The sequence below is a fragment of the Leptonychotes weddellii genome, chromosome 8, assembly GCF_054177405.1.
Source record: "Leptonychotes weddellii isolate Sample4059 chromosome 8, ASM5417740v2, whole genome shotgun sequence".
Lineage (NCBI taxonomy): Eukaryota > Metazoa > Chordata > Mammalia > Carnivora > Phocidae > Leptonychotes > Leptonychotes weddellii.
The window spans coordinates 112659657-112673733 of record NC_138376.1 but is presented as its reverse complement, the minus strand read 5'-3'; the positions used below and the strand labels follow the sequence as shown (position 1 = coordinate 112673733).

General features: G+C 35.8%; 1 protein-coding gene across 9 annotated transcripts in view; it reads left to right on the top strand.

Annotated features, from left to right (window-relative positions):
* The window catches only part of SHPRH (SNF2 histone linker PHD RING helicase), a 96537-nt gene that overhangs the window by 15310 nt on the left and 67150 nt on the right, over positions 1-14077 (top strand). For 8 of the 9 annotated variants that reach the window (XM_081829107.1, XM_081829102.1, XM_081829105.1 and 5 more), the window contains 7 exons: positions 981-1059; positions 1714-1864; positions 3115-3223; positions 3873-4129; positions 6342-7004; positions 9314-9565; positions 10398-10476. In XM_081829107.1, coding sequence (XP_081685233.1) covers positions 981-1059; positions 1714-1864; positions 3115-3223; positions 3873-4129; positions 6342-7004; positions 9314-9565; positions 10398-10476 — 1590 coding nt within the window. Of the gene's footprint in view, positions 1-980; positions 1060-1713; positions 1865-3114; positions 3224-3872; positions 4130-6341; positions 7005-9313; positions 9566-10397; positions 10477-14077 lie in introns of those variants that run through there. The other variant, XM_081829110.1, reaches the window with a different exon arrangement.

The window sequence follows — 14077 nt, the reverse complement described above, 5'->3', positions numbered from 1 at the left end:
ATATTTCCATCACCCCAGAAAGTGCCCTCGTGGCCCAGTCAGTTCTCCTCTACTTCAGCCCCTTCAGGAGGCAAATACTGCCACCATAAATTAGTTTTGCCTGTTTTTGAAACAATAGAATGGCAAAATATGGACACTTGAGGCAGGAGAGAAGTCGGCTCTTTCAACATGTTTTTGAGATTCAACCACACTGCATGTATCAGTAATCCATTCTTTTTTCTCCACAGAATGGGTTTTCTTGACTAAATCCCATGTATCATTTAATAGTTATGTTCCCTATGGCTCCCATAAATTGAAGCTTTTTATCTTTTAATTTTTTCATTTTATAAACCCTATATATCTGTATTCCTAGTGCATCTGTTAATCCCTAAAGAAGGCAACAAAAAATTACTTGCTGTTTCACTGGTGGGTAGAAACATGCTTCCTAATTTGGCATTTGGTTTAAACAACTTAAAATTTTAAGGGAAAGGATAGTGAAAGATTTTGATTGAAATACACTCAGTACTTCAGTGTTTTAGAATACTTTTTCCTCAGCTAAATAAGCCTTTCTTCCTACTCTCAGACCCATGTAAAAGGTTAGGTCTGATTTAGGTTAATGTATTAGCCCACTAGCATATGTCTGTTGACTTATTAAACTAGGCAACTTCTTGAAGGATTTATAAAGGATAAGCTACTTTCCTTTATTGGGTAGGAGTTGATTACAGGTACTAGTTTTCTTTTCCTGTTAAACCTCTGTGATTTGCTGCACTTTGTTTTTCTAACTTAACACTTATTTATGTAGAAAATATTGGTGTCCAAAGCAAAGGAAGAATAAACATAAGAATAATATCTGAAGAAAAGAATGGAGATCCTAGCCTTTTCCTTTGTGTATGTGGCTTCCCAGGGTATCCTTACTGCTAACTTATTTTTATTTTAATGTGATTATCTGGCAGAAGGGAAGACAAACAGAAACTTGTTCTTATGGTTATATTTTTCTTTAGAAAATGCCCTGCACTTCTTATGGCGTGAGATTGTTACATCTGAGGGTTTGAAACTCTACTACAATCCGTATACAGGCTGGTAAGACAAACTTCATGTGCTTGGTATTAAAAATAATTATTATGAAAACCTGTATGAGATTGGTAGCATATGTCTTTAGCTTTGACAGTAACCTTAAGAAGGAATACTAAGTGAAAGTCTTGTTAGACTTCATATTTTTACCATTTATATAGGTAGGACAAACATGAAATTAATAGTGCTTGTCATTTTTCAGTAAATGAATGCAATATGATAGACTTAAGATGCTTAGTTATTGACATTTAAAGAGATTATAATTTTAGTATTATGGGCCAATTTTTATATTTTCATTAAATTTGTTAATTTCTATTATAAAAGTCTTAGGAATCATTAAATATAATAACATAATGGGTGAATCGGTAGTTATTGTCCTCCTTACTTTTTTATTCACAGACACAAAAGAAGGCAGACATGCTTCCTATTATTTATAGAAGAGAAAAAAAATGATGGGCATTTACCAGTACCGCTCCTGTTTCTGCAGACTTAGTTGTCAGCTCGGGCAGTTTTTTATTCATGACCTAGGGTTTCAGATTGTTTCACCCTAAAATGTAGTTTAAAAAAAACTTAGACTTTTATGGATTTCTTCCAGTTTTCTTTAGGAATAGTATAATTTTTACTTGCATTCCTGTAATATGTTTTTCTTGTTTTTTCCTTTAGCATCATCCGTGATTACCCAAATGCTGGGCCACAGTTGCTTGGTGGAATCTTAGCAGATGAGATGGGTCTCGGAAAGACAGTGGAGGTTTTGGCTCTGATTCTGACACATACTCGGCAAGATGTCAAACAAGATGCTCTCACTCTTCCTGAGGTAGGAGGAGTACTGTAGGGCTGAGAAAGCAGGGGACATATGTTCTCAAAAAGCATCGTATGGCCAACATTTGCTTGGCACTTAAGCCAACACTCCGTTTACTCAGAGGCTAATGATTTTTACAAGTTATTAGTTAACCTCAAGTGGGCACAGAGAATAGGATGTTTGTGACCTAGCAGGGTTTTTGTAAGTGATGTTGGCCAAGTAGGATGGGGTTATGCTGTCACCAAGCTTCCTTCTAGTTGGCAGGGAAACTCTTAGGAAAGTACTGTTACTTCCTCAAATGTTTGGTCAGTACTACAAGCCTCCACATTACCATTAAATTTTTTTGAGTGATTTTTTTTTAATTGTACAAATCACAAATATGTAAATCATAGAATCTAATAATTAGTAATTGGATTGCTAAATGAATCAAACTCTAAGTCCTTGTTCCAAAATATAATTATGTTTAAAAATACAAATTTTAGAGTTTATGGGGGGAAAAAAAACAGCTCCACTGAGGCAAATGCAGCTCATAGCTCATAATTTCCAATAACCAAATCTAAAATCAACACACTAGTTAAGGGTATAATTGATTACCGGTAGGGCCCACTGTGCTCACAACTTTAGTGATAATGTGATCTTCTGACAGGGTCAGGTTTGCAAAGTTAACCTTGTAGATTTGAGTACGGAATAGAAAATACCTATTTCATTGTTAAAAAAAAAAATGAGTTGGAATATATAGCAGTTAACTGTCGGTAACTTCTATATTAATTCCATATTTAAACAAGCCTTTATTTTTTTTTTTTTTTAAAGATTTTATTTATTTATTTGAGAGAGAGAGAATGAGAGACAGAGAGCATGAGAGGGAGGAGGGTCAGAGGGAGAAGCAGACTCCCTGCCGAGCAGGGAGCCTGATGTGGGACTCGATCCCGGGACTCCAGGATCATGACCTGAGCCGAAGGCAGTCGCTTAACCAACTGAGCCACCCAGGCGCCCCTAAACAAGCCTTTAAAAGTTAATTTCAGAAGTTCCACACTTAACATTTAGGTAATTTAAGATAATATGTAAAATTTTAAAAAGTGATGGCTAGCAGTAAGCCCTGAGATAAAAAATAAGGTTTGTATGTATGAGTAGCATTTTAGCTCTTTTTCTCATCATTTTTTACAACTCTCTTGCATCTCCTTAATAGAAGGAGGGTTAATTTTAATAAGCAACTCCAGTTACTGAAAGCAAAACACTGTGTGACTACTGAATGTTGTTTATATCAGGGAAAAGTGGTGAATTATTTCATTCCATCACATTATTCTGGAGGAAAAGTAAAAAACACAGAAACCCAGAATATGGAATTTGAACCAAAAGAAAAAGTTCAGTGCCCCCGTAAGTATGAAATCTCTTAAAGAAAATACCTTTTTACAGTCATCTTTATACAGTCATCTGTTAATAGTTCTTATTCCTTAAATGGAGCTATCTTGTTACGGATAATTGTTTTCATAGTCGTTTATGCTTTGTATAAATGGAGTCAATTACAGGTCATGTTATCTTAACAAAACTAAAGGTTTATTCTTTCAATTGATTGCTTCAATCTTTTTTAGTCTAGTTAGTTCTTGTTCAGTCTTTTATATTTGAATTTCTTTATCTTACAGTTTAAACCAGGCTTTGTTTATTCTCAAGCATAGCTACTTCAGATTCTGCTAGCAAATGAATGTTTCCCTTACTAATGGTAGCATATATATAGATAATTGGGAGATGTTTTTTAAAATACAATTTTCAACGATAGTTGCTTTATAAGATTAACAAATTAATGAGTAATTCTTCCTTAAATTATTTCCATTACAGTAATTTATTAATGTGTTTAGATAAATTTTTATTACATATTCTTCAAAATGATGGTATACAGACAACATATCTTCAGTAAATCTGTTTTATTTTTCTTAACTTAGTTCTCAGTGCATATTAAGATTAATTGCATTCTATTTTTTTTAATTTTAATTATTTTGACTGAGTTAGTATATCCTTTTGCATGTAGCTACACGTGTGATGATCCTGACAGCTGTGAAAGAAATGAATGGAAAAAAAGGAGTGTCCATCCTTTCCATCTATAAGTATGTCAGTTCTATATATAGATACGATGTTCAGCGGAACAGGAGTCTTCTGAAACGGATGCTGAAATGTTTAATTTTTGAAGGTCTTGTGAAACAGATCAAAGGCCATGGTTTTTCTGGAACTTTTACACTGGGGAAGAATTACAAGGAAGAGGATATATATGATAAAACAAAAAAGCAGGTAACAGAACATTTGTTAAGTTGCTGTATGGGATGCCTTATGGAAGGCATTGACAGATCCCACTTGATACGGAGGCTCTTAGAGACTGAAGGTAAAAAACAAACCAAGAAAATCACATATGGCTGTGACTTATCTTTTCTACTTCCTGAATATAAGTTTCATCAGAGTAGAAACATTATTTTGTTTACTAAATGCAGAGAGGAGTGCTTGGCACATAGCAAATACTCAATAAATATTTGCTGAGTGAATTATATTAGTGGGTTAAGCATATTATAAAGTTTAAAATAACTCTAAAGAATATATTTCTCGGGCGCCTGGGTGGCTCAGTCGTTAAGTGTCTGCCTTCGGTTTGGGTCATGATCCCAGGGTCCTGGGATCGAGTCCGCTTTGGGCTCCCTGCTCAGCAGGAGGCCTGCTTCTCCCTCTCCCACTCCCCCTGCTTGTGTTCCTGCTCTCACTCTCTCTCTGTCAAATAAATAAATAAAATCTTTAAAATATATATATACATGTATATATATTTCTCAAATAAATAAATAAAATCTTTTAAAAAAAGAATATATTTTTTAAAGAGGAAAAAGTAAGTAAAACAACTCTATTTTCATCATGCTGTTGTCAGCAGGTAAAAAATCTGTCCTATAGTTGTTTGTTTGTTTGTTAAGATTTTATTTATTTGTTAGAGAAAGAGAGGGCACAAGCAGGGAGAGCGGCAGGCAGAGGGAGAAGCAGGCTCCCTGCTGAGCAAGGAGCCCGATGTGGGCTCAATCCCAGGACCCTGGGATCATGACCTGAGCTGAAGGCAGACGCTTAACTGACTGAGCCACCCAGGCATTGTTCTATAGTTTAAAAATATCAGATGCCTTACATTTGCTTAGCTCTTTATATACATTTTCAGTTTTTTATGTAAATTCTCATTTTTCCCATATCATCATCTTACGATAGCTATGCATACATAAATCAGGTAAAGGGGGCACTTGGCTGGCTCTGTCAGAACAGCATGTGACTCTTGATCTCGGGGGTCATGAGTTCAGGCCCCACGTTGGGTATAGAGATTACCATAAATAAATAAACTAACTAACTTTAAAAAAATTAAAGGGGCACCTGGGTGGCTCAGTCGGTTAAGCGTCTGCCTTCAGCTCAGGTCATAATCTCAGGGTCCTGGGATCGAGCCCCGCATCGGGCTCCTTGCTCAGCGGAGAGTCTGCTTCTCCCATTCCCTCTCCCTCTATGATCTCTCTCACTTTCTGTCAAATAAATAAAATCTTTAAAATAAATAGATAGATAGATAAATTAATTAATCAGGTAAAGACCAATGACAACAAGTCAGGGTGGGGCTACCAGCTTGTCTACTGTGAAAGAAATGGCAGATTAAAAAGTTCATTTTCTGGAGGAGGGAGTCTCCCAACATTTTCCCCAGCCAGAGTAGAAGGCTGTAATGAACTACTGTGTTTCTAGTAATCTTTCTATCACCAAAAAAGGAAAATCTTCTATTAATGCCATTCATTTCATTTTAAGTGTCCCTACTCCTCTGTTCAGCCTCACCTCTGACGACATTTCTGGGAAGCTGTTGCTGGCACCTACCTCCCCATCACAGCCCCTCTGTTATATATCCCCCTTACACATTCCTGTACCATCATTTCACTTTTTATGTTCTTCTGTTTCCAACAGACCCCCTTGGAGACCAGGAGCTAAATAGTCCTCATATTTCTATCCCCAGCATCTAACATTATGCCTGGCACAAAATTGGCATCCAGTAAATAATTTCAGGAGGGGACACAGAAAGGACAAAGAGGAATTTATTTGCTAATTGCAGTAACTAGTAGATTAGTTTTCACTTTCTTTAAATGCTATGTATTAGTACTTGGTATGTGTATAATGGCCCTAGTTTGTATATTTATGTATTATAAACTACTAGTCTTTAATTGATTGACAGACTATAAATTATAAGAGGTTAATGTCAAAATATTAGTAGCTCCATATCTTTCTAATTTTTATTCTCTTCAAATTTTACTTACATAGTAGTAGAGCCTTCCTTTTTAGACCTACATACAGAGGGCAGATTGAAAGCCACTGATCAGGAATGATTCGCCCCTGGGAAAATGATAGCAAAGAATGGCGATTGGATTTTTATGGAAAACTCATAAATAAGGTTGGGAATTTAATTTCAGAAATGTAGTTATATTGAAATAAATTAATTAAATAATATTTTTCATAGGCAGTAGGGAGTCCAAGGAAAATTCAGAAAGAATCCAGAAAATCAGGGAGCAAAGACACAGATTCTGAATACTTGCCCTCAAACACATCTGATGATGATGATGATGATCCTTACTATTATTACTATAAGGCTCGGAAAAATCGGAGTAAATTCAGGAAAAAGCCTGTTCCATCCACGAAAAAGGGAAAAGGTCAGCCTAACATCAATCTTAATTCACAAGATCACTGTCCAGCTACCAGTGACTCTGGAATTACTGATGTTACCACATCTAAAAGTACATGTATCTTTGAAGGAAAGCAAGAACATGCAGCAGAGGACCAAGCTGAATCTCTAAACTCTGCTGATGGTGATGTGCCTCAGTCTATGGTCATGAGTCCCTGTAATTCCTCTGATTATCGCTTTGAGTGCATATGTGGTGAACTTGACCAGGTAGACCGTAAACCTCGTGTTCAGTGCCTGAAATGCCACCTGTGGCAACATGCAAAATGTGTGAATTATGAAGAGAAGAATCTGAAGATTAAACCTTTTTACTGCCCCCACTGCCTTGTTGCGATGGAGCCAGTATCAACCAGAGCAACTCTGATCATCTCGCCCAGTTCCATCTGTCATCAGTGGGTGGATGAAATCAACAGGCATGTGAGGTCGTCATCTCTTCGAGTCCTGGTAAGGCAGTTTGGGCTCTTGAAAGGGATAGGAAAATGGCAATTGTTGCTTCCTTGTGGTAATTTTTAGAATCTTTGTCACTGTTGTTTATCCCAAAAATTAACTTAATGAGATAATATGAAATCAGAACTTGAAGAGGAAATTGAGAATAAGAAATAAAACAGATTCTGTATTCTTGTCTGACATCAGAAGTTCAGAAGTTAAAGCACTTTGAGTGAAAAGATGTGAAAGCTTTTGAAAAAAATTCATCATGTAAATAAACAAAAAAGACTTCATACGCGCATTTATGCTCTCAGACAAAAGTACAGTTCAAAGGCAGCATTGTGTAACAGTAGCTACTTGTCTGATCTCTACCCCTCAGCTCCAGAATTGGTCTCTGAAGCCTCAGTTACCTCATCTGTAAAATAAGAATTTACTCATTCAACAAATACTTATTGAGCACCTGTAATGTACTAGGAACTCTGCTAGGTTCTAAAAATAGTACCCCCTCACAGACTTACTGTGAAAGTTAAATGATTTGCTAAAGTGCTGGTACACAGTACATTGTAATTTACTAATGTTAGTATTCTCTTTTTGTTGTTGTTGATGTATAGTTGACATACAATGTTTTATTAATTTCAGGTATATAACAGTGAATCAACAATTCTGTATATTACACTGTGCTCACCATAAGTGTAGTTACCATCAGTCACCATGCAACGTTATTACAATATTATTGACTGTATTACCTATGCTGTACTTTTCATCCCTGTGACTTATTTATCTGGTAACTAGAAGTCTGTACTTTTTAATTCTCTTCACCTGTATCACCCACTCCCTCAATTCCCTCTACTCTGGCAGCCAACAATTTGTTCTTTCTATTTATACTGTTTTATGTTTGTTTGTTCATTTGGTTTTTTAGGGTTCCACATACAAGTAAAGTATGGGATTTATCTTTCTCTCTGTGACTTACTTCATTGAGGCTAATACCTCTAGGCCCATGTTGTCACAAATGGCAAGATCTCATTCTTTTTTCAACTAATATTCCACTGTATATATGTATATACCACATCTTCAGTTTCTGTCATCAATGTCTTAATAGTTTTCAGGTACAGGTTTTTCACCTCCTCAGTTAAATTTATTCCTAGTATTTTTTTTTTTTGGTATAACTATAAATGGATCATTTTCCTAATTTCTCTTTCCGTTACTTTTTTATTAGTGTATAGAAGTGCAACAGATTTCTGTATATTAATTTTATATCCTGCAACTTTACTGAATTCACTAATTGTTTCTGATAGTTTTTAGGTGGAATCTTTAGGGTTTTTTATATGTATACTATCATGTCACCTGATAATAATGACAGTTAGACTTCTTTCTTACGAATTTGAATCAATTTGAGTGCCTTTTATTTCTTTTTCTCATCGGATTGCTATAGCTAGGACTTTCAGTACTATGTTGAATAAAAACAGTAAGGACAGACATCGTTGTCTTATTCTTGACCCTAGAGGGAAAGCTTTCAGTTTTTAACCATTGAGTACGATGTTAGCTGTGAGTTTGTCATATGTGGCCTTCGCTACGTTGAGGTATGTTCCCTCCAAACCCATTTTGTTGAGTAATGTTAGTATTCTTCACTCCCTTTATTCTTCTTTCCTTCTTTCCACACAAATGTCATTTAAGGTTTTCGATGTTTCTGCTACTATCATAGACATGGAGAGAGAATACAGTAATAAGTAAAACATCATCTTTGCCATTGAGGAGCTCTGTTTTGTGGGGTAGATAAACCTTGGTTTGAATCTAGGCTCTGCCAGTTTTGAGCAAGAAACTTCATGTTTCTTATGTGTGGGATAGGAGTAATAACAACTACTAACAAGATTGTTCCTGAAGATAGGAGATAAAGCTCAGCATAGTGTCTGCAACATAAAAGGCATTCAGTAAATTATAGCTCTTATTGTTCTACTTTTTCGTACCTTTGTGCTTTTGCATCTACCTGCCTACCTGCCTACCGTTGCTCAAACCTGGGAGAACTCCTAAATGTTTTTCAAGATCACCTCAAATTTTCACTCCTCTCTGAATTTACCTTCTCAGTTCCAGCATTCGTCTTTCCACTGTGCTACCATTTTTACTTCTGTTATATTTCCTTTCACATTGCTTATGTCATTGGTCTTTCACCCTAAAATGTATCTTTTCTAGGCATGTGTGGAATGTATCTCATAGCATGTTTGGTACTAAACAAATAGAAAGGGCTCAGTAAGTATATAAAAGAATGAATATTGTAGTTATTTTTGATGAGCCTTTCTGCAGTAATGGTGTCTGTGCTGATTATTTCCTAGGTATACCAAGGAGTGAAGAAAGATGGTTTTTTACAACCTCATTTTTTGGCTGAACAGGATATAGTTATCATTACCTACGATGTCCTTCGTTCAGAACTAAACTATGTAGATATCCCACACAGCAATAGTGAGGATGGGCGTCGCTTACGGAACCAGAAGCGCTATATGGCCATTCCCAGCCCCCTAGTAGCTGTGGAGTGGTGGAGGATCTGCCTTGATGAAGCCCAGATGGTTGAATGTCCTGCTGTAAAGGTGAGAATTTTTGCAAAATCTTTTGAGCACTGGGGAAGAAAAAAGAGGAAAGAGATTGGGGAAGTAGTCCATAAAAAATTTAGTAGTTTAAGTGAAATTGACCCACAGTATTGATATTGGTCAAAAGTTGGCTGTTAAACACACGACATTTGCTTTTTTCTTGTGCCGTGAACTACATAACCCTTAGGAATTATTTTGGTATTATGTGAATTATTACTCTATATGCAATGGCTGTGTGTATTTGAATAAGATGGAAGTTTATGTGTGGTGCAGAGGAAGGTATACTCTGTTTAGGGACTTTTATAAGCATTTCTGCTAAGTGGAAAGCTCATCATTGTAGGCTCTGATAGCTTTGGGCCAAAGTTAACTTCGGCAGTTTTTTATCAGAGAGACCATATCATAACAGACCATGCTACTTTAAAGGGAGTATTGATTCAGCCTTTGGTCGTCATATATCTTTATTCCATCTTTGGCCAGTTTGTAACCTGAACTCAATTTATGAATCTCATCTATTAGTATATTGTTCACATCTGAAGGATAGGGTGGCTTAGGGGATGTGTCATGTAGATTGTAGATTTTCATTCTACACGAACTTGAACTACCCTTCCTCTTTTGGGGAGGGCACATGGCAGCCTGCTACTAACAAGAGCCACTGTGCTAGAAGAAGACCCATTGAGTTTGACGTTCAAATTTGAGTGTGATAACTGTTGAATAAAAGCGAATGTGTCTGACCTGAAGCAAAGCTTGTCATGGGCTGTTCTCAGGAGTAAACATATTCCTGATTTTCCCTTTTTTTTCTTTTCTTTTTTATTTCATATTTCTCTTTCATTAGGCTGCAGAAATGGCTCAGCGCTTGAGTGGGATTAATCGCTGGTGCATCAGTGGTACTCCAGTGCAGAGAGGACTGGAGGGTAATGTGTGCTTTCCTCACATTTTGCGTGTATTTGAAAAGCTTGCTTTTCTGACGATCAAGTAGGTTTTACCTTTGTTGAGATCCTTTTTAAGTGATTGTACAATATATTTGTATTTCACTCCTAGTGGTTTCAAGCATTTGTCTATTTAAATGGAATTAGGTGGTTTTTGTTTTTATTTATGAGGACAGATACACAGTGAGTAGTCCCATAGTCCTAATTCAAACAGTCATTGTGCCCTCCTCAGCAGTGGAGATGCAGGTCTCAGTTGAACTCAGAGTTCCAAAGCGGTAGGTAGAAAACAGAGAGAACCTAACAAGAAAGAAAGAGAGGAGAGGGAAAAGGAATTAATTTCAATTGGCTGTATCCATAAAAATAAAGATCATAATTTTCATTGGCTGATCCATAAGTAGTGGGATCACAATTTTATTAATTATAAAAGTTATGGGGCGCCTGGGTGGCTCGGTCATTGGGTGTCTGCCTTTGGCTCAGGTCATGGTCCCAGGGTCCTGGGGTTGAGCCCCGCGTCGGGCTCCCTGCTCCGCAGGAAGCCTGCTTCTCCCTCTCCCACTACCCCTGCTTGTGTTCCCTCTCTCGCTGTGTCTCTCTGTCAAATAAATAAATACAATCTTTAAAAAAAAATTATAGAAGTTATAAAGTATCCATAGCTTTATAATATCACTCCTTATGCTTACACCATCATTCCTTCAACTATTCCTCTTGGACGTTTACATTGTGTTGAGTTCTCCCCACCCCCCTACACATTATAACTCATGCTTCTACATTCATCTAACTCATATAACTTATTTTTCTAAAGAGCAGACACTGCATTTTTACAAATTTTATTCAAGTTGTGAGTATTTAAAACAAAGTTTTATTAAATGTTTTACATAATTTTCAGAAAAGCTGTCATTAAAATGTAATTATAAAACGTAGGTATTCTTGAAGTCCTGAACAAATGTTCATCCTTAAAACTTGTCTTTCTTTAAAAAAAAAAAAGTCTTTCTGAAAATTCAGGTTTTCATACATTGTTTTCAACAGGATAACTTACCACTTTTTTAAAATAATATCAATGTTCATTACCATGATCTGAAAAACAGTAATTTTTTGATGATTATTTTTAGGGGCAAAATGTTTTCTAGGAAGATTTTAAGTATGTATTTAAATATTTGTATAATTTTAGTAAATTACATTAAGATATCTATTTATACGATAGTATCAAGCTAATTAAAAGGCCAAATTTAGTGGTCTGCTATTACATTTGGAAATTGGCCGAATTATAGATGTTTAGTTGTTAATAAGATCTCATTAGACTCAAACATTAGCTGAGAGGGCATAGAAGAAAAAGAAAATGACTATCAGAGTCACGCTTTTCTAATTTTAACATTGAAAGAATATGAGCAGTAATTCCTCAGTTTCCTGGGTAGGTTATTTTGGATATGTAAGGTGTTGTCAGGTGTTTAAGCACTTATCACCATTTAACAAATTCTTGAATATTTTTTTAATTCCAGTATAATTATCATCTAGTGTTATATTAGTTTTAGGTGTACAGTATAGTGATTCAGCAATTATATATGTATACATTACTCAGTGTTCATCACAGTAAGGGTACTCTTAATCCCCTTCACCATTTCACCCGTACCCCCACCCACCTCCCCTCTGGTAACCATCAGTTTGTTCTCCATATTTAAGAGTCTGTTTTGTTGTTTGTCTTTTTTTTTAATTTGTTCATTTTTCATTGTTTTGTTTCCTAAATTCCACATATGAGTGAAATCCTATAATATTTATCTTTTTCTGACTGACTTATTTCACTTAGCATTATATACGCTCTAGGTCCATTCATGTTGTTGCATATGGCAAGATTTCATTCCCTTTCTTATGACTTAATAATATTCCATTTTGTATATATACACATATATACACACCACATCTTCTTTATCCATTCACCTGTCAATGGACAGGCTGTTGTAAATAGTGCTGCAATATAGGGATACATATGTCTTTTTGAATTAGTGTTTTTGTTTTCTTTGGGTAATTACCCAGTAGTGGAATTAGTGGATCATACAATAATTCTGTTTTTCATTTTTTTTTTTTGAGGAACTTCCATACTGTTTTCCACAATGGCTGCACCAGTTTGCATTCCCAACAACAGTACACAAGATTTTCTTTATCTCTGCATCCTTGCCAACATTGGTTGTTTCCTGTGTTTTTGATTTTAGCCATTCTGACAGGTGTGAGGTGATATCTCATTGTGGTTTTGATTTGCATTTCCCTGATGATAAGTGATGTTGAGCATCTTTTCATGTGTGTTTGCCATCTGTATGTCTTCTTTGGAGAAATGTATGTATAGCTTTATCTTTTTTTTTTTTAAAGATTTTATTTATTTATTCATGAGAGACAGAGAGAGAGAGAGGCAGAGGGAGAAGTAGGCTCCAAAGGAGCAGGGAGCCTGATACGGGTCTCGATCCCAGGACCCTGGGATCATGACCTGAGCTGAAGGCAGACACTTAACCTTCTGAGCCACCCAGGCACCCTGTATAGCTTTATTGAGGTATAAATGACATATAATAAAACTGTAAATATTTAAAATATAAAATTTATAAACTTTTGACATACATATATACCCATGAATCTATTTACACAGTTATGATGATCAGCCCCAAAAGTTTCCTCAAGCCCAAGTTACTTGAAAAAGAGCTTTTCTAAACTTTCTGGAAGTATAGTTTCTTTCCTCTTTGCTTCCATAATTCTCTGATGTCTTTATGGTTCTTCATTGTATCTCTTCTTTTTATAGTTGTTGTGGTAGAAATCTTAGCCTGCCAGGACTTACTATGTTATAGTTGGAAGTGGAAATCTCATTTGTTTTCTTTTGATGTTAGAGCAGGGTTTCTCAACCTTGGCCCCACTGACATTTGGGGTTGGATAGTTTTTTTGTTGGGACCTGTCCTATGCATCTTAGGATATTTAACTTCCACCCACTAGATGGCAGTAACACTCCTGAAATTGTGACACCTACAAATGTTTTTTAGACATTGCCAAATATCCCCTCAGAGGCAAAATTGTACCGCTCCACAACAACCAGGTTGACCACATATTGAGTTGTATGTCCATAAAGAAATTACATAAACATTCACATTTTTATTTTCCCTAATTTGTAAAGTAAGATGTTTTAAGATTAATTATAATAAAGTATACAAAGCATTTGCACAGTACCTGCCAGGTATTAAATATTCAATGAATGGTAGCTGCTTTTGTTCTTCTTATTATCCACTTATATATTCATGTATTCATTTTAGCTTCTTTGGAAGTGTGACTCTAAATTACTTAAGTACTTTGTGGTGCATTTATTGGTTCATTTATTCTTTGTGAAGTATAATAGCAAAAAATAGACAAGGTCCCTGACCTTCTTGAGCTTAAAGGGGAAGATATATTTATTAAGTACTTAGACAAATACAACATTGTGGTCAAGATGACTTTAATGTATGAAATAAATATAAAATTCAAGCTATAATAGGCTTTGGAAAAGATGTCTGGTTCTGTAATATCACCTAATAGGGATACAGAAGGAAGTGATGGCTGAGCCAGGATCTGAAATATTAAT